This window comes from Bombus affinis, chromosome 5, assembly GCF_024516045.1.
Source record: "Bombus affinis isolate iyBomAffi1 chromosome 5, iyBomAffi1.2, whole genome shotgun sequence".
NCBI lineage: Eukaryota > Metazoa > Arthropoda > Insecta > Hymenoptera > Apidae > Bombus > Bombus affinis.
In genome coordinates, this window is record NC_066348.1 from 12,190,040 (window position 1) to 12,216,075 (window position 26,036).

General features: G+C 36.4%; 4 protein-coding genes across 6 annotated transcripts; 3 read left to right on the forward strand and 1 right to left on the reverse strand.

Moving 5' to 3' along the window:
- Window positions 1-1,837: 1,837 nt before the first annotated feature.
- LOC126916729 (aquaporin AQPAn.G-like) lies at window positions 1,838-11,108 on the forward strand. Of its 3 annotated transcripts, XR_007710715.1 has the most exons (6): window positions 1,838-2,005; window positions 7,512-7,769; window positions 8,328-8,612; window positions 9,095-9,304; window positions 9,600-9,693; window positions 9,753-11,108. XR_007710715.1 is itself a non-coding variant. In XM_050722815.1 (5 exons), exons 2-5 carry the CDS (start codon window positions 7,512-7,514, stop codon window positions 9,636-9,638), a joined length of 792 nt encoding a protein of 263 aa, XP_050578772.1. In that variant the 5' UTR covers window positions 1,838-2,005; the 3' UTR covers window positions 9,639-11,108. The 3 variants fall into 3 exon arrangements, 2 of the variants coding, with proteins under 2 accessions (XP_050578772.1, XP_050578771.1); XM_050722815.1 differs by having other exon boundaries at window positions 9,600-11,108; XM_050722814.1 differs by lacking the exon at window positions 9,600-9,693.
- On the reverse strand, window positions 10,843-16,432 carry LOC126916705 (uncharacterized). Its single transcript, XM_050722761.1, has 2 exons — window positions 15,998-16,432; window positions 10,843-15,146 (listed from the first exon to the last, which is right to left on the reverse strand). Exons 1-2 carry the CDS (start codon window positions 16,148-16,150, stop codon window positions 11,610-11,612), a joined length of 3,690 nt encoding a protein of 1,229 aa, XP_050578718.1. The 5' UTR covers window positions 16,151-16,432; the 3' UTR covers window positions 10,843-11,609.
- A 543-nt stretch (window positions 16,433-16,975) lies between these two features.
- LOC126917003 (sodium/potassium-transporting ATPase subunit alpha-like) lies at window positions 16,976-22,395 on the forward strand. The gene is made up of 9 exons (XM_050723388.1): window positions 16,976-17,278; window positions 17,687-17,999; window positions 18,534-18,662; window positions 18,774-19,180; window positions 19,494-19,763; window positions 19,833-20,147; window positions 20,418-20,835; window positions 21,177-21,465; window positions 21,571-22,395. Exons 1-9 carry the CDS (start codon window positions 16,976-16,978, stop codon window positions 22,139-22,141), a joined length of 3,015 nt encoding a protein of 1,004 aa, XP_050579345.1. The 3' UTR covers window positions 22,142-22,395.
- Window positions 22,396-22,533: 138 nt separating this feature from the next.
- LOC126917012 (protein obstructor-E) lies at window positions 22,534-25,779 on the forward strand. Its single transcript, XM_050723397.1, has 4 exons — window positions 22,534-22,687; window positions 24,633-24,956; window positions 25,028-25,424; window positions 25,561-25,779. Exons 1-4 carry the CDS (start codon window positions 22,651-22,653, stop codon window positions 25,679-25,681), a joined length of 879 nt encoding a protein of 292 aa, XP_050579354.1. The 5' UTR covers window positions 22,534-22,650; the 3' UTR covers window positions 25,682-25,779.
- Window positions 25,780-26,036: the final 257 nt, after the last annotated feature.

The following is a 26,036-nucleotide window of genomic DNA, read 5'->3' on the forward strand; positions in this document are numbered from 1 at the left end:
AGATACGGATGGCCTGCACGGGCACCGTTAAATTTGTAGCCAATCGTTGTGAACGTTCGATCGAACGTTAAGAAAGAATGCTGAACAAATAAGGGGGTAAACCCAGCAACTTGTCAATCTGACGTACGATCGAAATACGACGGTAGAGAGAGAGATCGTTGCATACAAATCGCAGGTAAAAGCTTTCAGGGGTGCGTGGTCACACGCGTGTTACTATTGTTTCTGAAGTTGTTAGTAAAAATTATTTAACCCCGCTGCGTTTCTTCGGTTATTTCCGACCCAATTTTATTTTCCCAACGGTAGAAAGTATCTCGTGCTTCGATAACAGACGAGAGAGTCCTTATCGTTATTTTTCCAGTTTCAATTTCAAGTTGAATCTTCTTCGAACGTTACAAATGCTTGTTATTTCTTAAAATCGGCGCGAGTATAAAATATAAAAATTCGCGGATCGTGGCAGAGTCAAAATACCAGAAGTTGAAATACTGCAATTTTCTGAATGCATTTATCGACCTATTTTCGTTTCAAAGAATCAAATCGAAATCGAGGTTGCGTCATGAGTTCAATAAAATGTCACTGCGTCAATCAAAAATACTAATTGTGCACTTGGCGAGATTAATCAACGGATGTAGTAATTTCTAAGTATTTCTTTGCATCAAGGTTGATAGTAAATTGTTGTTCTCCCTTCTTTCTTCAAACGATTTGCTTTTTATCTAATGATATTTCGCGAAAAAGAAATAGATCTGCGGTCGAGTTTAGAGGTTTTTCCTCGAATGTAATCGCGAATACGCAACTCGTAACGTTCTGCATCGGCTGTTCTGCGCGGAAATCTCGTTGTCGACTACGTTTCCGTTTTCTAATTGGAAAACACGAATTCGCTTGTTGCAAATATCGACAACGACAGATACGATACCAAGTAAAAGGGAAACGTCGATCGCGTGGAAAATATAGCGAGTAAGATTATTATTTTATAATTTCCGAATAATTTTAACGAAATATATTACGCGTACAGATATACAGATATACACCGATACGTGTCACGAGCATTATTATTTGCTCGTTCTTTCGTATCTCCGTGTATTATAAAAACTTCCTTTCAATTTCCTTCGTTAGCCTATGAAGGACATTGGTTTTACTCTCATTCCGTTTAATTATCGCGTCATCAGTGATAGTAAGAACACAATGGTACAAATAACGTGTTACAAATAAAGTAGAACCATCTGGAGATAGGCGCACCTCTGCCATAAAGCAATATCTAAATACATTTACTGTCGGACCGCATGCGATTCGATAAATTTCTTGTCTTTCCGATTTTCGCCATATTTCGCGCCTTTAGCGTGTAACATCTTCATGCTTGTAATACGTAATACCCACAACATGTGTTTAAATTAAATTAAACAATTTTTTAATTTCATTCTGCTCTTCTCTACCATACTAATTAGTCACGATCCTGCTTCCGATTCTCTAACAATAATAATAGAAATGAAGTACAGTAACAGGCGATAGGTGGATTTAACAAATACTAGTTTGGATGGAGAAATATTGAAATTTTGATAGGTAGGAAAAATGTAACTGCCATATCGTGTTAATCGTACACAAAAGACAAAATCAAAGACATCGATATAATTCCTAGAAGGGTAGAAAATTCTAATATTTGCTAACCGAATGATACAATACGCATTTGTTTCGCACCGAGTTATGTTTCGTGCGGCAGCAAAATTAAAACAACGCTGTTACCTGGAGATCGTCGTTCGTTTTAACCGTGATATCCCTACTCTGGTAGCATCTAGCAGAGTACCAGAACAGACGCAGTTAGATACCTACGTGAGACCAGTTGGTTTCTATGCTCGGCAGCCTCGACAGTTGTCGTTCGGTAACTCTTGCAGAGCATTCGCTTTTCCGAGAGCTACTACTGCGAAGCCTGTGACAGGATTCGTTGCTGAAAAAATCACAGAAAACTTTTTAAAGCGACTACCCAGCTTCTGCATCGACTCGGACTATCTTCAAGGTAAGCTTCTTTCTTTATATTTCGATCGATATTTTAGTTAATTTATTCGAATTAATTCGAGATCCTTCTTGTGACTTTGCCACTTCGCAGCTTTGACGTTTGTATATCGATTTATTTGATATTTTCGTTTACATTAACGCGAGATTAAATTTCGTTTACCAAATGTAAATATAAATTTTGTTACACAAACAGTACGATGTTTACGAAAAATCAGCTTGTTGTTTGAGTCGTGCAAATTTTTACGAGGCAGAACGATGCCAGAAGCATAGTGCGATTAAAACGAAGGAACAGCGAACGAAAGTTTATATTACACATAGTGTGATGTAAAATATGAGAATTGTTGTGACAATGGAGTGTGATTAACGAATGTCTTAATGAAGTGCAATAACAGTACATGGTATAAATCATAATGATAAACGTTAAAGCGATATTTCTATTTTTACTCAACATCGTACGCATCGCAAGGAAACTTATCATTAGCGAGTACCATTCTTATGTTTATCAAATAAACATTGATAAATCCGGACTCTAGATAAAATTTATTTAAATTACTTTTCGCCGTAGTAAACTATGTATATTTGTTTCATTGCGAAATTATATTGTACACAATGAGTTTTATTTCGTTATAGCCTTGCATTTCGAATGTAGCCAAGCAACTTCTTGCATATGAATAACAAATATGATTACGCGAGCGAGAGAATTACTAATTATTACTAATTACTTAATAATTAATTAATTATTAATTAATTAATAATTAATTAATAATCAATAATTAATTAATTAATAATTGCTAATTATATATACATAATAGAAATATCTACGATTAAACCGCGGATTGTGGATGCCTATGCACATCTTACGTATACGTGTGTATTGTATACGTTTCGTGGCAACTATTCAAAAAGTACTCAGCCTAGAGACAAAAATAATTTCAATTTTCTAAATAAAGAATTTATATTAGCACGTATATGATTCGTGCAAAATTTGTAATTAATAGAATTTCAAAATCGATATTACATGTTCTCGAAATAGTTTCTTGAGAGATAAATGGGTTAACCAAACAACAACGGTTACATTGTGTGCGTCTTCTAAAAATGACGAAAAACGCTTTAATAACAACGTTGCTGTGACAGTAGAATTACTGTCCATTAGCTCGTCTGTAAAACAGAATCAGTAGTGTCAGCCGGGGCAGGAGTGGCGTTCCCTACCACCTCGGAGGCTTTAAAGGAGATCGCATGCTTTTATAAAAAGAAATTTCATTTCATCAAATTTCACCAAATCGATCCGTGGTCGAGTGCACGTGTATTTCACGACTGTTCAAAATTAATTTTCACCAAAAAGTGACACAGGAGAGAAACTTATATCGAATAGATCGTAGACTTTTCTGCAATTTCCTATTTCCATTGATACAACTGTATCAATCAAACCGTATCGGGAAATGTAATTTACATAAAGATTTATTGCACCTATTAAATATCGTAACAAATATATTCTTTTACATTGAATATTTTTCATTACATGTTTTTGCATATTACACAAACACATCAAAATCCTGGATCTATCGACGAGCAATTACGTCTACGCTGTACAAGATCCGCCAGGAATAGTAATAATGGCAAACTGTCGAAGAAGAAAGCTCGCCTTACACGCTATATTTCAAATACACGTATTAAGCTAACGTGAAACAACAAGGAAACTTTTAACGTCTTCTTTATTGCCGATTACAGAAAGCAGGATAAGAGAGAAAGAAATGAATAGAGATAAGGAGAGATATCGCGCACCTGTACTAAACCATATAAGGGTAACGACCATCACGGTTGAGGAGTGCACGACAATAAATCGTTGAAGACGTAACAACCGATCTATGTGAAATCGACCGCCTTCCGCTACTTTCGCGAATCCCATCAAAGAGTAAAAAAAAAAAAAAAAAAGAAAAAAAGGAACGAAAAATAAAAAGAAAGGAAATTTCAATGTACAGATACGTTCAGCGTAATTATCACTCTTGGGCGAGAAAATCGATGAATTCTTGCTTCATCTTTTCCCTCGTCGTGACGCTATAGATCCGGTTAAACGATATGCGGGAAAGGACGCAAAACGATATCTTCGTACAATGTTGTGCACCATGTAATAAAAGCCAGAGAAAAATACCACGTAATTTAATGAGGTCACTTGGAATCTAAGGTAAATGATTCTGTTTGCAATAGTCAATTCCGAGAATCAGTCGCGGGGAAACTATACAGCGGCTATAAATCTGAAAGCCGATGAAGAAAAGCGCCTAGTGAATTAAAATTATACACGAACGGGTCATAAAAAATTGTTATTCAACGTCTGTTACAACCTTCGACGGCTTCGTATAATATGGAAGCGAGAATCGTTGTCGCTATTTTCTCTTTAAAGGGGAAAATCGTGAATCGGTTGTCGTTGTTTACTGAACAAAGGAAGAGGGTATCGCGTAGAAACCAGAAACCCCTCGAATTTGTAGAATACAAATCGTTGGATCAAGTTGCGTTGCGCGCAAGGAAGAAATAATCTCGAGGCGTGACATCACCAGAAAGGATCGAACACCCCCGATACAAAGGTAAACGGAGTTTGAACGACACTTTTAATGACACGCGTACCAGATGCCTGGTCGAAGAATTTTACGATCAATAATTTATTTGCACAAACAGTTAGTTCGTTGCCTGGAATTTCGTTACGAGGATCAAATATGTACGAAACGAATGGAGTTGGAAACGGATGACGAGAATGAAATGAAACAAAGATCGAAATATCAGCGAACGGATGGTGTCATTAACGGTTTCCGTAAATATCATTTTACGTAAAATAATCGGAATGAAATGTTTCATTGCCAACTATTTATGGTATCAACGATAGATGTATTTCCTTTGTCTTTTTGCGTAAAGGAGTGGCCATATACGCGAGTCAAACCGCGGACTTACGAGCGCAGATAAAGCAAATAACGTAGCTTCGCTTAACATTTTTTCGCATTTTATTTACTTTATCGTTTGTGTAACGAAGGAAGATCAAACTACCGTTTACCGTAACGTTCGACACGTACAGTACTATTCAAATAAATAAAACGTGAGTGAACGTTTCACGTTCCATACACGTCGATACTCGACGAGTAATTTTTATAAGCAAAAGTTTCCAGAGATCCTTTACCTTTATACTCGCATCCCGGTCTATCTTTCTAGTTATAGAAGTCACAAGCTTTCGTAGCTGCAAACGATTATCGTGCACGTGACACACGCTGCAGCGTGGAAATTGCACGAGATGAGAATGGCATGTCGCGGTGTTTACTTTTGCCTATGGATGATCTCACCCGAATTAAATCCATCATTGAATCGGCCGAACGTCGAGTTTTTTCACTCGTCTCGCACGTAAACTCGTTGACGATTCCTCGTATTGTCTTCTCGTTCCTTTTCATTCTATTTGCAATTTTATTCGCTTCCCTCGTCGCGCAATCCACCCGCGGATATTCGCTGAAACGAGAGGCTAGAGCGACAGTTTTATTAGAAAATGGGCCGTAACGAACTCGTTCATCGTGGAAGGCAGGACGGAAATTAGGAAAGGGTAGAAGATGACCGACCTAGATCCGCGTTAAGATATTTGCGTCAAGTACGCGAGGCTTAAAACGCAATGACGCGCCGGTGGCGTGGGTGACGATTAGCTCGGACGGTGTTTTAACGGGAATGATTAACTAATTCGTAGCGATTGGGACCGCCTGTCATACTTGTCGCGAGGATATGACGATCTGCATGAGTAAGGCCCGGCGCAGACGAGCGGTTTACGTTAGCGTCAATTTGCCGCTGCGTTTTAGAACACTATAGATTTATACGAAATAAATCGCGCGAAACGCAACTTTGAGCGACGACTAGGCGGCAAGTTTTAGTCTATCAAGACAAAAGCTTCTACTGCTTGGCTACGAATCGGAATATTGACCTTCGGTGGTGAAGCGCTACATTGTTTTATGTAACTCAATTCACACAAGTGGTTTACGGAGCGATCGGACTCTACATCCAATTTTCATAAATTTTTGCACTTAATTCGTCAAAAGATTTCACGGTCGTACGAAAAGAATTACAAAATTTGTCTCATTCTCTGTTTCGTCTCTTCTCATTTGTTTTTGCAAAGTCTGGCACTGATGAAAGCATTTTTTTATATTTAAAGAATTTTTTTACTTACTATTCTTTTATGAACTATTTTTATTGATTGTTCTTTTGTAATTTTGATGACGGGTTGCCGCATCCGTGACTAAATTGTAACCGAGCAAATACGAAAATGGAATTAACGCAAAAAGCGCTCTTGTGAACTTTAAGAAAAATGCGTAAACGAAGCGGTGACGTCGACGCAAACCGCTCATCTGCACCTGAGCCTAATGCAATCTGGATGCGTTTCTCGTTAACCTAACGATTCGTTTCTCCAACGTAATTCATAACGGTACGAACTACACATGCGACGTGCCGAACGTATGTACATGCATATGTATGCACATGCCCGCGGCCTCGATCTAAATCTATGACGCGAATCGACGGAACTGCTGAACGATCGACCGGCTTCATTTTCAAAGTGGTTAATGAACGATGGATCAGAAATGATCTCATCCGTTCGAGAATTAATGGAATGGAATCTCTGGATAACACGTTCAATGCGGGAGGGTTTCCCATCTTCCGTAACGAACAGCTAAGAACACTCATTTCTTTCTAGTTGATCTCGCTTAAAAAATGTTCAGGTGTTAGAACAGGTGTTAGATCGTTAAAAGATATAAAAACAAAAGAAGCGGTATGGATTCCGCATTGTGTTAACGCACAATAGTCGTCTGGAGAACGACGAAGATTGAAATATCTAACGATACGTTTGATCTTCGTTATTGATTTTAAGGATCAACGGCGGAACTTGAATCGAAGCTGTTAACTTGTTTAAAAAGAAGTTAACCGAACTATAAAAATAAATTACCAAGTTTCTTTTGTAGTTATAGCCGTGAAACGAGGACATTAAAACAAAATTGTTTTTCTAAATTTAGGATACTTCCTGGATACGGTTTCGACGTTAACTTTGTGCAAGCTTTTTATACAGGAAATTTTACTTCCGCGGTACGAAATTTTACATCCGATATGTTACGAAAATGTGTTCGTTATAAACTGTGACGTGAAAAATTCTAGATGTTATTGACCCACCTCTAAACAGCTTCGTTACATTTTTTTCAAGTTAACGGGACCGTTAACCGTTCTTTAACGACGTTGCGCAAAAGGATCGAGTTGCCCTTCGGAATCTTTTCCTTTGCCAAGAGTGACTCAAGGTCTGCTGATTGAACGAATGAGAATCGTAGACGGCATGAAAAACTATGTGAAAAACTAGACATTGCTTTTTATGGTTGAAACGTTCTGTGACTGACTTGGGTTACCGATACAGCGTTCCGTTTCGGTTATCACAACAAATGAACATAACGTTCTAATGTCTGTAGGTGCCTGGTAAATCCAAATCAATCGGACGAACCTTTTTACAGATGGCAAATTTAAAGGAGGCTTTAGGAACAGACGAGCTGACTAATAAAAAAGCTGGCCTTTACCGAGCACTGATCGCAGAATTTCTTGGTACGCTGCTGTTGAACTTCTTTGGCTGTGGATCTGTCGTCACGGGGAACGTCGTGGCCATAAGCTTGGCTTTTGGTTTGACTGTGGCCGCAGCAATTCAAGGAATAGGACATATTTCTGGTGGTCATGTTAATCCCGCTGTCACGTTCGGATTAATGGTGATTGGCAAGGTAATGATCAAAGGTCGTGATCGTTTCTTAGAATCTTGAAATCTTCGTCGTCGACTAATTTTAGGCCACAGGTTACTCAAAAGATATTTTATCTATTTTCTTCCTACGTGGAATATTTTTGTGGACAAAATATCCTGAACGTCGTACAAAATATAAATGATACATATCATAATCACCATAGAACTATTAATAGAATATTCAACACGGTTAGATTCATTCTTCGCGGCTTATTATACAAACCGTGAAACGCGTGATCATTTCTTGGATATCGATTACTAACGGATTGATTTATCCATAATTTATTCAGCTTCTGTTGTATACGGTTTAGTCACACAATTGCTTGTAAGATAATTCATTCATAATGACGTATAAGCGATCATTCGACGATGACATGGAATTATTTGATCTCGAAGAATAATAATACGTACCTAGTGCAATCTACGTTGTGTTATACAGAAAATATTTATGTATTATTTTTACTGATAAACTAATAACTTTTAGAAGATGAATTAATTTATGCGTTATAAAATGTACTGAAACACTTACTTTGTTTTATAGGTGCCAGTTATCAGAGGCTTGCTGTACGTAATACTTCAATGTATAGGCGCAGTAGCAGGATCTGGTATACTAAAAGCGTTATCTCCCGAGAGGATGGAACATGTTTTAGGCGTAGTATCTCTTTCGCCAGGCGTTACTCCTGTCCAAGGTTTCGGTATAGAATTTTTCCTCGCCTTCGCATTGGTTCTGGTCGTATGCGGTGCATGCGATGCAGCAAAACCAGACAGCAAGGGGATTGCTCCTCTTATAATCGGATTTACAGTTTCTCTTTGTCATATCGTCGGTGTAAGATACATTCTTCTACTTTAGATACCACCTTAATAATTGTTCGTATCTAAGCTTACGATATACTGACTAATTATTTTATTAATATAGTAAATATTATTTGTTAATGTAAGTAAGAGAATTGCAAATATATTTGCGCAATATATTTTTAGCGAACTATGAGCTTATTGCCTTCTCCGGTTCTAAAAAATCTATTATTTTTATTTTTATCATTATTTCTTGCAACGACTTTCATCAGACGCATTCTTTATTTGTCATAATGCAATTCGAGTATCGTATTAAATCGACAGAATAAATCAAAGCGTTTACATTTTTCTTGGCGAATTTAGCAAAGAATTAAATAAATGGAAATTTTCTTTCCTTACTATATATTAAAATCTTTTTTTTTTTTTGTTCATAATTCGCGATAGTTAAATTTGAATATTCCAAAGTTCTTGTAATACTTATCACATGCCTTTGACTATACTGTATTGCTTTAACAGATACCAAGAACTGGCGCAGGTATGAATCCAGCTCGGTCACTCGGTAGTGCCATTGTAATGGATATATATGAGGATCACTGGCTGTATTGGGTTGGTCCAATCCTTGGTGGTATGGCAGCTGGATTGATCTACGCGTTCGTAATCGGTCCTGCGAAAGAGTCGAAAAATTCCAACCGAGTGTACACGGTCGCCGCGACGGACGAGAAGGAGGTACAGTAAAAACGAAGAATTTAGCGGAATTCTCGACACATTTAAATCGATTACGAAAATGATTTTTCCTTCTAATTATCCTTCGCTGATATCTACCGAAATAATTGACCAAAACGTTATCGTTTCATGGAAATATTACAAATAAAGCATTTACCTTTAGGTTGAACGATATGATGATTTTCGTTGTAGAATCTTTCTACGTTCGATACTGTTATGTGTTCCTTGAAGATAAGCATGATGGATAATCGTTTGTCTTTCCTTTCTTTAAATCTTCGATATCGTGTTTTCTTCACAGAAGTTCGAGTACATAGACAGCGGACACGGTGGACTTTAAAAATGATGCCGACATAAAGAAAGATTCGAAGACGGAAATGTCATATTTTTATATCGTATGTTATAATTATGATAATCTGTGAAACCGGAAATATTCGAAGTGTTATTTTTACAGCTACAGAATCTTACCAGCAAGAGGAAAGATAACCCCGCTTGACGCTCTAACTATCGCTAACCATCGCATTCTCAATTGCCGAATCGTTATCTATGTAATGATTTAAGTGGCTGAAATATGTGAATTTTATGCTATTACAGTTATTTAATCAACGTGTAATCAACCGAAAATATTTAAACAGTTAGAGAACATAATACTCATGAATGCTGATCATATGGAAAGAGCAATTTGTTTTCAATTTATGCAATTCATCTTAATAATCATATATGTGATGATCTTAGTTTATCGAATATACAAATATGCATTTGTTCGCTTGTATTTAAATACATACATGTACTTTACCTGTAACGTTAAGTCGCTCTTTTGTATCACACTTATTTTACCGAATGGAGTTGTTGAACGCCAAAGATTGATTCTGCCGAACTGAAATATTATAGTGTCGACATCTTCTGCTAGTTAGATGCAACCTATTTATTGGAAATCGTTTATAAAACACTTATAAACTGTCGATAAATTATCAAAAATTATATACGAACTATATACGCCTTTCATACATCATTGATATAGAAAATCATATTCGATGAATGCCAATATAAGTTAATCTATGTTAATTTGTAGTATTTTATTTATCGACATTGATATATTATACTCTAGGTTACAACTATATAATTAATATTATATATGTATAATAGATGATCAGAATATGTAACATGCAATATCTAATTTATAAATTATGGTGACAATGCGTTTTCAATATTTAATCAATATTTATACATCCTTATAGGTAAATGATCAATTAAATATCAATCTTCGTATTCCTATATTTTATATATATTGTATTTTTTAAACTCATAAGATACATGTAATTTTGTTATAGATTGCATATTAAAGTATAATTGGAATGATATATCACATATTTAATCATGTTTGGATATATTAATAATGAAATGCATGCATATCTAAGTATGTGCTATAACCAATTGTATGAAATAAAATGTAAATATTTTGTATGAAAGTACAATTACACGTGTTGTTTGTACTATGTATATGTGCGATGAAGGTATTCCCAAAAAATAAGCAACACTTTAAATTTTACATTTACACAGCATACTTTGTATTTGATACATAGTTTGAAATGTTTATAGAATATTGAATAATCTATGTTCCTTTTCCATTCTAGCTTGACAAAATTAGCATAATGTGATTAAATATTACAATAAGTTTAATCCTTTAAAGTACCTTGTAAATTCCCAAAGGTGGAATCAAGTGTATAACAATGGTAAAAAAATGTAATATATCATTAAAATGGGACGATTTTACCTATAATTGAAACAAATAAAAAATCCGAATACAGTATTACTGTTGACATATATACACAAAAATGCCTTATGTTTAGTATTTGCATGCACAAATACTAGTTTATAAGACAGATATCTAGAATGAATGCTTAAATTTACAACGACGATCATTTCATTTTTTAATATTTCTATAATATATTTTCACATTAGTGAAGATAAAAAAATTTGTATAACAAGTGCAGAACGTAGAAATAAACGTACACTTTTTTCACTAGCTAAATTTACGTTCTTATGTGAAAATTATAATTACTAGGCATTACCTTATTTTTATACGTTATTGGTATCGTTCAAAATTGTAGACATAATGTTACTATTGCCATATAGAAAAAAAAAACAAATCTAACGAATCTAATGATTAAAATGTTTATCCGCATTTATTAAAGGGTTGAATTTTGAATGTATAAAATTATGATTTAAAATGTTGATATCGGTTGAAAAAATAAGGGATATATGAATTTTAAATCAAAGCGCGTTTCGTCGTTATTTCCTAATAGAAAATTCAACCCTCCATTTGTTGCAGTTTGTCTTCGAGACTATCTTGACTGTCATTGGTGTCATTTAAACTGATTGCATGACTTCCATGTTCGAGTTCCATTACAGAATCGTCCAATTGACTCTTTTGTACCTCTAATACATTATCCGATGGTTCAAAGATATCTGTTGATTCTGAAAGATCTTGTTCGTCTAAAGTTAAATTTGAATTTTGTTCAGGTTGTTCCATAACTTGTTCTTGAGATACTGATTCCATTTTAATATCAGATTCTTGGGGATCAGACACATCCATGGGAACAGCATTTTCTAACTTAATATCTTCTTCTTGATCCTGAGAAGTAGTTTCAACAACAGCCTCTTCTTTCTCTGAATAATCCTCGGAGATAGATGATCCAGCTGTTTGTTTGTCATTATAATTCTTCTGAGAACATTCTCCAATAGAAGATATTTGAGTGAGGTTACTTAAAACTGTTTCTTGCATCTTGACTACAGAATCAGCTGAATCTAATATACTACACAATTCCCGACTCATTTCTTCCACTTCCGATGTTTCTTCTGTTTTTATAACAATAATCTTTTTATTTCCATAGACTTTAGAACTCGTTATCAATGGTTTACCTTCTCTTCTAGTGTTAACAGTTGTTGGTATTGCTATGGCTGTTGTCATTACTGGTATTGCTACTGCTGTTGTCGTTGTTGGTATTGCTACAACTGTTGTAGTAGCTAGTTTCGGCGTTACCGCAATATCCTTTGATATATTTTCTACTTGTACCTCAGAATTACTTTTTTCTTTCTCCTTTTCTGGTTCAGGCTGAATATCATCTATTTTTACTGTTGTTATTGGAGTTGTTACAGAAGTTGTTACAGAAGTCGTTACGGAAGTTATCGCTACATCATTGTCATTATATTCCTGTTCTTCATCATACATACTTTGCTTTTTCTTTACAAACACTCTTTTTAACGGTAATTGCTGTTCATCATCGGACTCGTCGTGACGTTCAGGAGACATTTCTTCAATAGGTTCATACTCTTGTTGTTTACGAGCCTCTAATTCTTCAATCTTTAAGCGCTGTTGTTCGACTCTCTTTTCCAGCTGTTCTAATTTTTCCTTAGTTTCTTGATCTCCTACTGTTAACGCAGGTTTCGATGTAGGACATACAGTTGTCTTCGTTAGTGAAGACGATGTATTTATAGACTGAGATGTTTTTAATTCAAACTTCGGAGATTCGCTTAGTACTGTATCGTTATTTTTTATTGTAGTAGTTGGTTGCCGAATATCCGTAGTTGACTGCAACACCGCTTGAACCAAACTTTGGTGTTTATCAAGTGGCTTCTTTACGACAACTCTCTTTACAACGTTACCAGTTGGTAGCTTTGCTAATTCTGCCGGATCGATTATCGTACCATCAGGATTCATAATTACTTCCCGGGTAGTATCTCCCTGACGAATAATTCTACGAACAATTACTCTTTTCGTTACTTTGTGACCTGTACTAGATGTTTGAGAAGTGCTACCTGTTGCATCTTCATCTTTTGCTGTAGATGTACTAGTCTCAGTATTACCAGGTTTTCTCACAACGATTCTCTTTATTACTTTAACAGTGTTTACAGCTTTTGGTGTATTACTGACTGCTACAGGAATTTCAGATTTTTCGTCTTTCGTAGAAATTTGATTTTGTGAACTACTTTGTCCTTGTTGAGGTCTTAATTGATTCGTAGGTGTAGATGATTCTTTATTTTGTTCTTGAACATTTTGATGTTTCAGAGGTATCTTATGCTCCTTAAACACAGATGCAACAATTTTTTGAACTTGTGCTTCCGTTTCATCTACGCGGGAAGACTTTGAAGGTTCTTCATTTTGTTTAGACTGCGGAGGTTTTGTAGCTGATTGAGATTGATTAATAGTTGGACTTTGTTTTATCTTGCTGTCCTGTACCTCCCTACGCTGAATAGGCATCAAAGTTTTAATTGTCTTTTTAATCATATTTCCATCTTTATGTCTTACATATACAACTTGTTCTTTTTGATTTTCTTCCTTTTCTGATCTTTCTTGTTCCTCCTCACTTTCTGATGGCTTAAGCGGTTTTGGAAGCTTTTTCACGATATATGCTGGTGGCTCGTAATCATCATCTCCATCTGAATATTGTTCTTCTTCTTCATCTTCATCAGAATCCAAATCAAGTTTAGTTTTGTTGTCTGGTTGTAATCCATCTGGTCCCATTTTTTCACCTGCTTCAATATGTTGTTTTATATGCGTGACATAATCTGCTCTATTTCTACATGATTCCTGGCAGACATCACATGTCAATCCCATACCTGTGCGTTTTGTGTGCGTTAACTGATGTACCTCCAAACTCTCTTTACGCTTGAATGCTTTACCGCAATCTTCGCAAACATGGCGTTTTTCTACAGAATGTGTTCGCATATGTCTAGTTAAATGATGAGATAGAAGGAATGAACGAGGACATAGTTTACATAAATATGGTCGATGTCCAGCATGCGTCGTTAAATGACGAGCTAGCTTCGTACTTGTACGGAACGCTTCCTTACAATATTCGCAAACAAAAGTCTTATCTTCGTTATGTAGTACCTCATGACGTTCTAAACCCTGTTTGTACGTGAAACGTTTGTTGCAAATGTTACATTGGAAAGGTTTCTCCTTTTTATGTACGGAATCCTCATGCTTTTCTAATTCTTCGGTTGTAAAGAATTCACGATCACAATGCTGACAACCATAACGCAATTCATCTCTATGAACTTTTTCATGACGTTGTAACAAATTTGCCCTTGAAAATTGTTTGTTACATATCGGGCAAGAGAATGGTTTCTCTTCTGAATGCGTAGTCATATGTTTCCCAAGATCATATTTAGAAAAGAACATACGATCACATTCTGTACATTTATAATTACGATCACGATGAGCTCGTTGAACGTGCAAAGCAAGAGCCTGTCGTAGTGGAAAAGTACGATCACATTGATCACATGCATGTACTCTTATCTCGCCTGGCTCTAATTTTCGCTCCTCTTTAGTACTATTTGTATCTTGATCTCCTTCACTGCCAGCATCTTGTTCCTCCTCATAAAAATCATGTTGTTCTTCTTTGTCTCTTTGTTTTTCCACTTGCCTCTCCCTTTCACGTTCCCTATCTCTTTCTCTTTCCCTTTCTCTGTCACGGTCCCTATCTCTTTCACGTTCCCTATCTCTTTCTCTTTCTTTTTCCCTTTCCCTTTCTCTTTCTCGATCCCTATCCCTTTCCCTTTCTCTATCTCTTTCTCGTGTTTCTCGTCTCTCCCTGTCACAACTATCAACTCGAGGCTTTTTATTTCCTTCGTTTTGAGATCTTTGCTCCATAGGTCGTTTATTGTTCATATCAGGAGGATCATTTGGAATTGGTGGAAATGGTCTTGGTAAGACACCAGACAATGGATAAGCTCTCAACGCTTCATCTGCTTTTTTGCACTGAAGCTTAAATTTATAAGATCTGTCCAGATTCCAACGACACATGCCGCATATCATTTGTGGCATTCCATCAGCTGCATACACCTTAAACACATTATGTTAATAAGTATTACATAAAAAATTGCTTTATATTGATAAAAAATTGATTGAAAAAATATAATCTGATGCAGAAAACAAGATTATACATAAATATCTTATAAGAAAGTTTATCCAAATTTGTTGTATAAGTTAATCATCAATAGAATAGTTGAAGTTTACATATATTTTACAAATTACACGATATAAAATATTAAAATGATATAAAATAGTGAATTACTTTCCCGCCAAAATTAATTACCCTAAATTGTTATAACAAGAGAAAATTATTTCATGATACGATACAGTAAATTACTTTATATGATGTTTATTTCTTTGCATATATCTGTGTGTACATAAATATCGATAATACAAAATATCAGAACGAAAATACGATGTATTTTACATTTTACCATCGCAGCATTTACAGGAAGTTATCAATGATATATGATTTTATTTCGTAAATTACATTTACATACATAAAAAATATTGTACCAAACTTAAAATTTTCAAATATCGATGATCTATTATCGATCGTACATATCAATCGTATTAGTGAATTAAGTTATTATGATCGAATTGTAACGAAAAATGATCGAATGCATTTTGCTCAATCGGCAAATAACATATCTGCATTATCCAAATCATACCATTCACTGTCTATTGGCATTTTGGTCCATGTAAGATATCGATAATAACGAATATAATTGGACAAAGAACGAGACTTATAACAAAGAAAGAAATGAATAAGTTATATAGCAATAATATTTAAAAGTATGACTCCTCCAAGAATATCATACAAAAGGTAGTTAGACAATGAATCAGTGGTAGTCGATGCCGTTTTATAAGAAAATAATTACCTCGATGGCGACGCACGACATGATCTGCAATGTGAGTGGTACTTGGAATGGTTTACTATGATCTCTTTCATAGATAAAGGAAAGTGGTTCAGTTTCGGTTAGACAAAATCGACAGACCCGCCTGGACCTGAGCGGCGCCGGCCTGTTCTCCATGTTTGACTATCGTCCGTTCACGCACCTCACAAAGCACACACGCGTTCCAAATAACCGTTCTTCACGAATGTTGTATAATTGTAACGTGACGCACCGTGAGAACAATTACGACAAAAATGCCTATTTCGATTGGAGTATGTCACTCATTAATCGAAATCTCACGAAACGACGCCGAGCGTCGGTAAGCGTCCCGTCACGGAGGACGAACGAGCGGGATAATATACACACCGCTATGGCGCTATTATGGCGATCCGAAAACTCGCTTTCTCTGCGTGGCGTCTTCCGAGTTTTCCGATTCGTACAATTTCGGCCTTTGTACGTCAGCGCCACCATCATCTTCTCTTCGTCGACACTGACATATTCTGTAGGTAACGTAGAACATGTTTCCTTATTTACTCGTTACACAGTCGGTATTTCGATTAAGAATGATAAATATTTTTTCAATGGGAGAAAGTAAATTATTTAAATACTTGTGATGTTACAATGGAAATCATAAATTGTAAATAGATGATTCTACGATACATTATTAATTATTTCTCTATTTTGCTTTCTATATTTAATGAAATGCTTTCTAAACATTTTGTTCAAAACATATTTTAATTTCATTAAAATTTTTCATAAACAGAATAGTATTTTGTTCGAATCATTTATGAACAAGAAAATATCGAAACATTTATTCAGGGTAAAATCGATGCGCCATACGTTACTGCAAAAAAATCTGTGTTACGATATCTCGATACAATTTTGATATTAAATATGTACATATTTTGGTTATTCCACGTTTTTATAAACAATATATTTTTCTTTTGATTCTTGCATCTAATAATGTTTGCAACGAATTGGTTTCGTAAATGGAAAATTCTACCATATACTGGAAGACGAAGACGACAACGTACTGTTACCAATCTCGAATCTCTACGTCGTGATATCGAAACAGACGTTCACCTTCGAGCAACGGAAGATTTATTGCAAAGTCTAGGGACAAATGCGACGCATGGCCTATCCACAACCGTTGCATGCGATCTTTTAGACAAGACTGGTCCAAATGAACTGACGCCTCCAAGAAAGATTTCTAATCTATTAAAATTCTTACGTTTATGTTTCGGAGGATTTTCTTTATTGATATGGGTATAAGAATGAATTTTATCTTTAATGTCGTACGATATACAGTGGTTCGCGAAAGTATTCGAACATTATATGCATATATACATATTATATGCGTTATGTGAAACACTTTGAAATTTCGTTAGCACTGTAATGGTATAGACATTTATCGCAAACATAAACTTAGTGAAAGATTACTGTATGTAACATAAACAGAAATCTTAAAAACATCTACTACATATTATGGCTTATTAATGTAACGAATAATTGACTGTCCAATTACTTTGACGATCTTTCCCAAGTGTAACTAAATATCTTGTAACTTTTAAATACATTTTCAGATCCTTTTCAAATTTTACGTACGAAGCTTCTGTTCAAATACTTTCGCGAGCCACTATGTACATCGTATAACGAAAGATATAAATTGTTTAGATAGGTGCTGTATTATGTTTTTGCAATTATCTTCTGGAGTATGGCACTTACGGCGAAGCTTCTAAGGAACATTTGGGACTTGGCATCGTGCTCGTTGGCTTAATCTTAGTTACAGCGATGTTCAGCCATTATCAAGAGTCGAAGAGTTCCCGAATTATAGAGTCGTTCCAGCAGATGTTACCGCAAAAGACAAAGGTCCTGAGGGACGGCGAAAAAAAGGTATTGTCCGTAGCCGAATTAGTTGTCGGGGACATTGTCCTTTTGGAAACCGGTGACCGAGTACCCGCTGACATTAGGATCCTGGAATGTCAAGGTAAATTCGTATCGCTGCAGTTGCAACCGTAACTTTCTTATTTCCCAACAAAAAAGTCCTCGCCTTTCTCTTCGTCGACGCTCGAGATATCTTGTCGATTTTGTTATAAATACAATTTAAAGAAGCGTAAAATATTTGTCTACATAGTAGATTATTTAAATTCGACAAATTACGTTTCTTCTTTTCTTTTTTATCGCGTTTTATATATGTAATTTTCACAATATCAAATTATTGTACTCGCACGAACGTACTGCTAAATGATATAAAATTTAATATACTGGGATCTAATTAATTGATGTATCAATGCTCTGTGGTACAATAGTATTCCAATGCTTTTTGTAGCCACTGTTCACAGCGTTGGTACTGTTTTATTCGTCCGATCATTTCGTTTATTCTCAAAGGTAACGCCGTCAGTTTCAAATATATTAAATTCGATATATATCGTTTCGCAGTTATTTCATGATATTTAATTCATTACAAGTCGGTTTCATTAACTGCCTGAGCATTTTGAAGAAATATATACGTTCCACTAAGGTCTTAAGATCGACAATGCTTCGATTACCGGAGAATCTATCCCACTTTTAAGAACAGCCAATGTTCATCCAACGAATAATCCGATGGAGGCAAAGAATATGGTTTTCTTCTCAACTGATATAGTGGAAGGTAACGTATGACGAAACGAGTTGCCGCGTATTAATTTCTCAAGAATTTCCTATGGTTTCTCAAGGCTTCCTGTATCGTTTCGTAAAGTTAAGCTTCGTTAATGTACAACAGGCAGCGGAAAAGGAGTCGTGGTTGCTCGCGGTGACAATACCGTGATGGGTAGAGTTGCTAAACTAACTTCGAAATTGGCATCAAGACCCACGCCCCTTTCACGCGAACTTCATCGATTTATGAAAATAATATCGTGCTGGGCTATATTCCTCGGAATGCTGTTCTTTACCTTGTCCACAGCAATGGGCTATACTTGGATCAATTCGATAGCGTTTCTAATCGGTATAATAGTTGCGAACGTGCCGGAGGGATTGGCAGCTACTATGACCGTTAGCCTCACTTTAACAGCGAACAGAATGGCAAGCAAAAATTGCCTGGTGAAGAATCTCGAAGCTATCGAGACATTAGGATGCACCGCTGTTATTTGCAGTGACAAAACGGGAACGCTCACTCAAAATAAAATGACCGTAAGCGTGCTGTGTCATTCGTAGAATTCTCTTCGTTTAAGAATTCTATTTCTCTATTTCTACAAACTGTGGAATATGATTTATTACGGCGGACTGTATAATATGTAATAGACGATAATTTGAAGAAAGTAGAAAGAAAGGAAATAATGACTAAATTATAAAAAGAATACTGTTCCTATTTAAATATTAGCACCAGCTTTCTTTCTTTCTTTCTTTTCTTTTTTTTTTAGTTTTTTTTAGTTTCACAGCGTTCTCACGTTGTAATATCGTGAAACTAGTGATTACGAAATTAACTTCGTTATCTACCGTTCAGGTCCGACACATGTGGTACAACGGTGAATTGCAAGAGGTAATGGCTTCTGACACGTGGAGAAAATATATTAAAAACACAGGATTTCATAACTTAGCCAGGGTTGCTAGTCTTTGTAATCGGGCTGAATGGGAGCCTTTACCTAAAAATATGCTCGCACCGCCGTTGAGAGAAAGGAAAATTTTGGGGGATGCTTCTGACGCTGCCTTATTAAAATGTATGGAAGTTCTCGTGAAAGGAGGTGCAGAAGCATATAGAAGAACTTGCGTAAAGGTGTCAAAGTATGATCGTTTACGGACTCGATCATCCATCGATGTAACGAACCTATCTTTGTTAATTTAGGTGTCCGAAATACCGTTTAATTCGACGGATAAATTTCAAGCCAACGTTTATATGTGTGGGAAGAAATACGTTGTTTTTTTAAAAGGTGCACCAGAAAGAGTTCTAGAGCGATGCTCGACCGTAGCGTTCGATAACGAAACAAGGAAACTGGATGATGAAATCAAGAAAGCTTATACGGAATCTTGTTATATTCTAGCAAATAATGGTGAACGTGTACTTGGTTTTGCTGATCTCGATCTGCCTGTATCTTCTTTTCCATTGAATTACGTCTTCAGAGAGGATCCTCCAAATTTTCCTCTTCAAAACTTGAGACTAGTAATCCTCTGTTTATACGAAATAAGAGCTTATTATATCACGCACATAAATATGCATACGTAGTTTCTTAAAGATTTAATTAATATCCATTAAAAAGACAATTCGTTTCTTCGATAGGTCTTTGTAGCTATTGCTTCGTTGTTATTATTTCCCTTTTTTTTATATGGCAATTCATTTATTGAAATAACTCTTGTGTTATACTTTTGTCTTTATTAAAATAAAATATACACGAATTCATGCGAGTAAGTCGATATTCTATATTATTATTAGATCGGGTTAATATCAATGATGGATCCGCCGAGGCCAGCAGTGCCAGACGCAGTGTACAAATGTCGTTGCGCCGGAATCAAGGTGATCATGGTAACTGGCGATCACCCTGATACAGCGAGAGCAATCGCTAAGTATGTCGGCATCATCACCGATGATTTTTTGCACAACGATCACAATGAAAAGAAACATTCGATCGTGGTGACGGGAGTGGAGTTGCGAGACTTAGACTCGGAAGAACTCGACCGTATCATAAGACAATACCCTGAGATTGTTTTCGCTAGAACATCTCCCGTGCAAAAGCTTCAGATCGTAGAGAGCTGTCAACGACTTCATCTGATCACCGCTGTTACCGGTGATGGAGTCAATGACACACCGGCATTGAAAAAGGCCGATATTGGCATCGCTATGGGGATTGCTGGTACTTTACTGTTTCGTTTTTAATAATTATTAACCTTGCTACGGCCCTCGAATTTTTACATTTCTAATTTCCGTTCTTATAAAACGGATTCGTAATGTTCCAATTAAATGTTTATCATAAAATTGAAAGCAAAGATAAGAATAAGACTTTTCTCATATCTCATACAAATATTTGTTAACTTTGGAAAAATATGTATAATTGGTTCGAAAATAGCCGAGGGAACATAGCAGGGTTAAATCTAAGAGAAATCAACGAGACAGGAATATTTAATTATCTGATCTTATTAATCTTCGATGATGTTACTTAAGTGACATACGTTTTAACGCGTGTTTCATCGACAGGGTCGGACGTGAGTAAAGAAGTTGCAGACTTGATTCTATTAAACGACGATTTTGCCTCTATAGTTGCCGGGATCGAAGAAGGACGAAGAGTATTCGACAACTTGAAATCGAGTATCGCTTATACTCTAGCTAGTAACATTCCAGAGATAACACCCTTTTTGGCATTCATTGTACTTGGCATTCCTCTGCCTGTAGGCGTGATTTGTATATTGTGCATAGATCTTGGCACGGACATGTGGCCAGCCGTTTCATTGGCTTACGAGAAATCTGAATCCAACATTATCCTTAGGTACCGATCGTTTTGCTTCAAAAATTAATCTCTATCATTGTTATATCAACAATCTTAAGTTATAATTTTTTTCAAGCTATAAATTAAATTAATTCGAAATTGTAGGAAACCCAGAATTCCACTAAAGGATCATCTCGTCAGTCATCGGTTACTTTTCCTGTCTTACGGACAGATCGGCATAATCGAAGCTTGCGCTGGTTTCGTCACATATTTCGTAGTTATGGCGGAACATGGTTTTCTACCTTATAGATTACTGGATTTACGATCGTCGTGGGACAGTATCGTCGTAAACGACTTGCAAGATTGTTACGGTCAAGAATGGACGTACGAGCAGCGCAAGATACTCGAATATACTTGCCATACCGCTTTCTTTGTCAGTATAGTGATTGTTCAAATTGCTGACGTGATGATCTGCAAAACTCGTCGTGTCTCTCTCTTTCATCAAGGCATGGACAATTGGGTACTTAATTTTGGGATTGTTTTCGAGATAACGGTAGCCTGCGTCGTTTGTTATGTCCCTTATATGAAAGAAATCCTCAGAACTTACCCATTGATCTTTGAGTGGTGGCTACCAGGTGTACCCTATGCTGTGATTATTCTGGTTTACGACGAACTTAGAAAGCTTTGGGTCAGAAGAAATCCTGCAGGATGGTGGGATCGCGAAACCTGTTATTAAATCTACGCAAATGGATATAACATAATTCAATCTACCATAAATTCTAATCGTATGATGGAACACTTTAAAGAAGCATTTAATGATAAACATAAACGATATGAAATAAAAAAAGGCAATTAATAGAAGAGAATATGCCAGATACAGAAGACCATTAAAGTTCTTGATTCTGTGTTGATGAAATTCCAATCATATTAAACACTTTATATCTAAAAATGCTTGAAACATCGATTATCTTGTTTAATGTACGGCTAACTCGATGTAGCTTTAACGGAGTGTTGGATCGACGCGAGTATGCAGAAGAGCTATGGTTCTCCTTTGGTTCTACGCGGTCATCGAATGTTGTAACCTCGTGAATGGAAAAGTGGGGGATGCATATAAGGCCCTGGGACCCTCTCGATGCGACCCAGTAGTCTCTAGTCATCAATTCCTTCACGTTCGAAGAACCGTGACTTGATTCTGACGTAACGAAAAGACTATATTTTTTTCGAATATTCACGTCCTCCGTCAGGATGAAGACGGAGGTGTTGTGTCTCCTAATTTGTCTCGGTGAGTAATTTTATAAAACCAACGTTTCGATCCTTATTCAGTGTGTAACTGCGTTTTCACTCGTTTAAACTTTCTAGTTTTGCAAACGTAGCTACGTGAATATTTCGTATTCGATGGCAGTAGTCAATAGTTTATAGACAAATTGTTTCAAACTTGCTAAATACATGAATTTTATGGAATTTCACTGTAAGATAGAAAGACACCGTGAGAATAATTGTTAAAATGACAGCCAGTTTGACTAGTGACCTTTATCCGAGGTATTGTTTTACTTCTTACAAAGTAGCGACGTGGATTTAATTATTGCTTCGGCTCTTACTATAGCTCCTACTAGTTGCTAGAATAAGTTTGCTATAGTATCAATTCTATTCTGTTGAGATTCCTAATAATTTACATCTGATCGTGTATAGAGATAGACGCGCAATATGGAAATTGTAGCCTTAATTTACATGCATATTGGTTGAATGATCTGATTCATTCATAATTTGATTTGTACGTCCTACATATGTAGATACACGATTCTTATCTATCCATGAAACAACTTACAATATCGTTTGTTGTTGAGAAATCAGTTCGCTTCAGCTTCTTATAGAAAGTTCCATTTCTCTAGACCACGTGCTGATTTGCAATTTAACCAACAAATCGAACGAAAATCTTATTTAATCCTTTCGCTACCGTCGTTTAAGGAAAAAGTCGTTGTTCACAGGCCAAGTTTCAAATTTTCGACATGTTACATAATATGACATATATTCGTATGCACGTATAATAATAGAAAATGATAAGTAGATAATTCGGGCGGATTTTAGAATGCGTCGCATATGTGCAACACCGGAGCTGTGGAAAGCAACTAGTGCGTCACACGTACGCCGGTGATTATGAAAGTGGCCTGTGTCGTATATTTTTCGTTTCGAGATATTTAAAGTGTTGCGTTTGACGCATGAATTGAATTGTGTTTGACGACGCAACAACCAGCTCGATCCAAAGGTTCGACTTCTACCACTTTGTAAAAAGGATTTCATATTATTGTAATGTAAATAGACGCAACGGAAAGTAAGAAACAGATTCGTTCTTTTTAGATTCCCGACTTGGATTACTTTGATAATCACGGTGACGCGTGGTATCGAAATTTAATTAGTGGTTAGTCAATATTTAATAGAGTTGTCCTCTCAGTAATAAAAATATCCATCAGCTAGAATTTTCAATTTTTCTCTATAAAGTGACTTCTCTAATATCGTTGATCTCTTTAAAGTAAACTAATTCATGGCGAAATTATTTGAACATCTCTTTGAATTACCTACTCTACATAAATACGATCCAATCAATGCGATTAATTGGCAGATACATTTTCTCGACATGGTCTGCTATAGTTCCGCGATAAATTTAAGCTCGCACGGCTAAAATTATCGTCTTCAAAACGTATCGAAGCCTATATAGAGTGTTGGAAAGTTAACAGGTCTGAGCGATTAAACGACATTTAAGTTGTGGCCGAGCAGACACACACGGGGACCAGCCACTTTCTCGCTTTCTTCCGTTCGCGAGGTCGACCGGCGTTTACGTACAAACCGGCGTTTATTCAGGGACGCAAGACGTCGCGTCTTGCCTTGAAAACACTCCGACCAGTCGACCCTCTCTCGCCATTCACCGTTTTTATTTTCTACTCTTTGTATTTTTTATTCAAATTCATTCGTTATTCCTGGCTACCGACGTGAATGCATCCGCATTGTATAGGTTCACCTTTTCGCATAGAAAGAGTTGAAATGAAATTTATTTCTAAACCAAGGTCAAATATGCATTTTCTTCAGAGCAAAGACGTATGAAAAAAAAAATGTAAGGAAATTCCTGAAAGGAGATATCAAAGAATAACGTTGAATAAATTGCAGCCAAGGATTGTGCTAACGCGTTAAGAAAGAAACATTCGTAAATATCGTAACAATCGGACATTTTTTAGGTGTTGTCACCGCTTTAACGAGGAAGCAAGAGGCACTCGAGCAGAATCGTAGGAAAGTGGCTTTGCCAGCGTTGCAGAAGAAACAGCAACCTACGGCAGACGAGGAAGAGTACGAGGAGGACGAAGAAGAACTTTCGGATCAATGTCCCGAACCTAACGGTTATTTTCCTGATGCGGAACAATGCGACAAATATTACGACTGCCGGGATGGCAAAGTCATCGAGAAACTATGTCCCGATGGTCTTGTGTTCAACGACTTTAGCCCTCAACACGAAAAATGCGACCTGCCATTCGGAATCGATTGCAGCAAGAGGCCAAAATTACGTGAGTATCGAATTGTATTACAACGTGCTCTAAATTATTTCCCAGCTAACCGTAAATAAATTCAATTACAGAGAAACCACAACCCTCCCCACATTGCCCAAGAATGCACGGCTATTTCGCTCACGAAGATCCTAGAATATGCAATACGTTCTACTACTGTGTGGAAGGAAAGTATAATATGATCACATGTCCAGAGGGTCTGGTCTTCTCCGAGAAAACGGGTATTTGCAATTGGCCCGACGAGGCGCAGAAAAAAGGCTGCGGTTCCAGGGAATTATTTAATTTCACATGCCCAAAAGTAGACGACTCTGTTGCCGCTACGCACCCTCGATATCCTGACACGGAGGATTGTCAATATTTTTACGTGTGCGTGAATGGAGAGATACCTAGGAGGAGCGGTTGTAAATTGGGTCAAGCTTTCGACGAACGCACTGGAAAATGTGATTGGGCGAGGAAGATACCCGAATGGTAAGTTCGAGCAAGATAAATCACGTTCAGTGTGGATTATTGCCGGGGATAAATAATAATTGGCAAAAATTCGGTATTCGTTTCGTGTTTTACTTTCTGACGAAGATAATAAGTAGATGTTTCTACGAAATTTTAGCAAAGACTGGTACAAAGGTCAATTGACCGACGAGGAATTGGACGCTTTGGAAAATCCACCACCGAAACCAAAACCTTCTGGTGGACATAGCAGGAGAAAAGGCGCCAAACCACCGACGTAGATTTAAGATTAAGTTCATCTGTAGATTTTAATGTTCACTGACTTATTAAATATTTCATGGAAAATAAAACACTTTTAATACGTCTCTCTTTTTTATAACATGCGAACGAAATTATTTTCTAATTACCATACATACAATTGCATAATTCTGTTACTGTTAACATATACTCGTACGTATATAACGAAATTGTCACACGAACTCGAGAGTGAAAGTTTTTACTTTTATTTCTATTCGTTGAAACTTCTCGATAGCATCATAGAAATACGGTTCCTGGTGCTTTGTTTGAGATTTTGTATAAAATCATCGTATATAATTATGTCAGAGTACATTTATTAGATTCTTTATTATCGAGTAC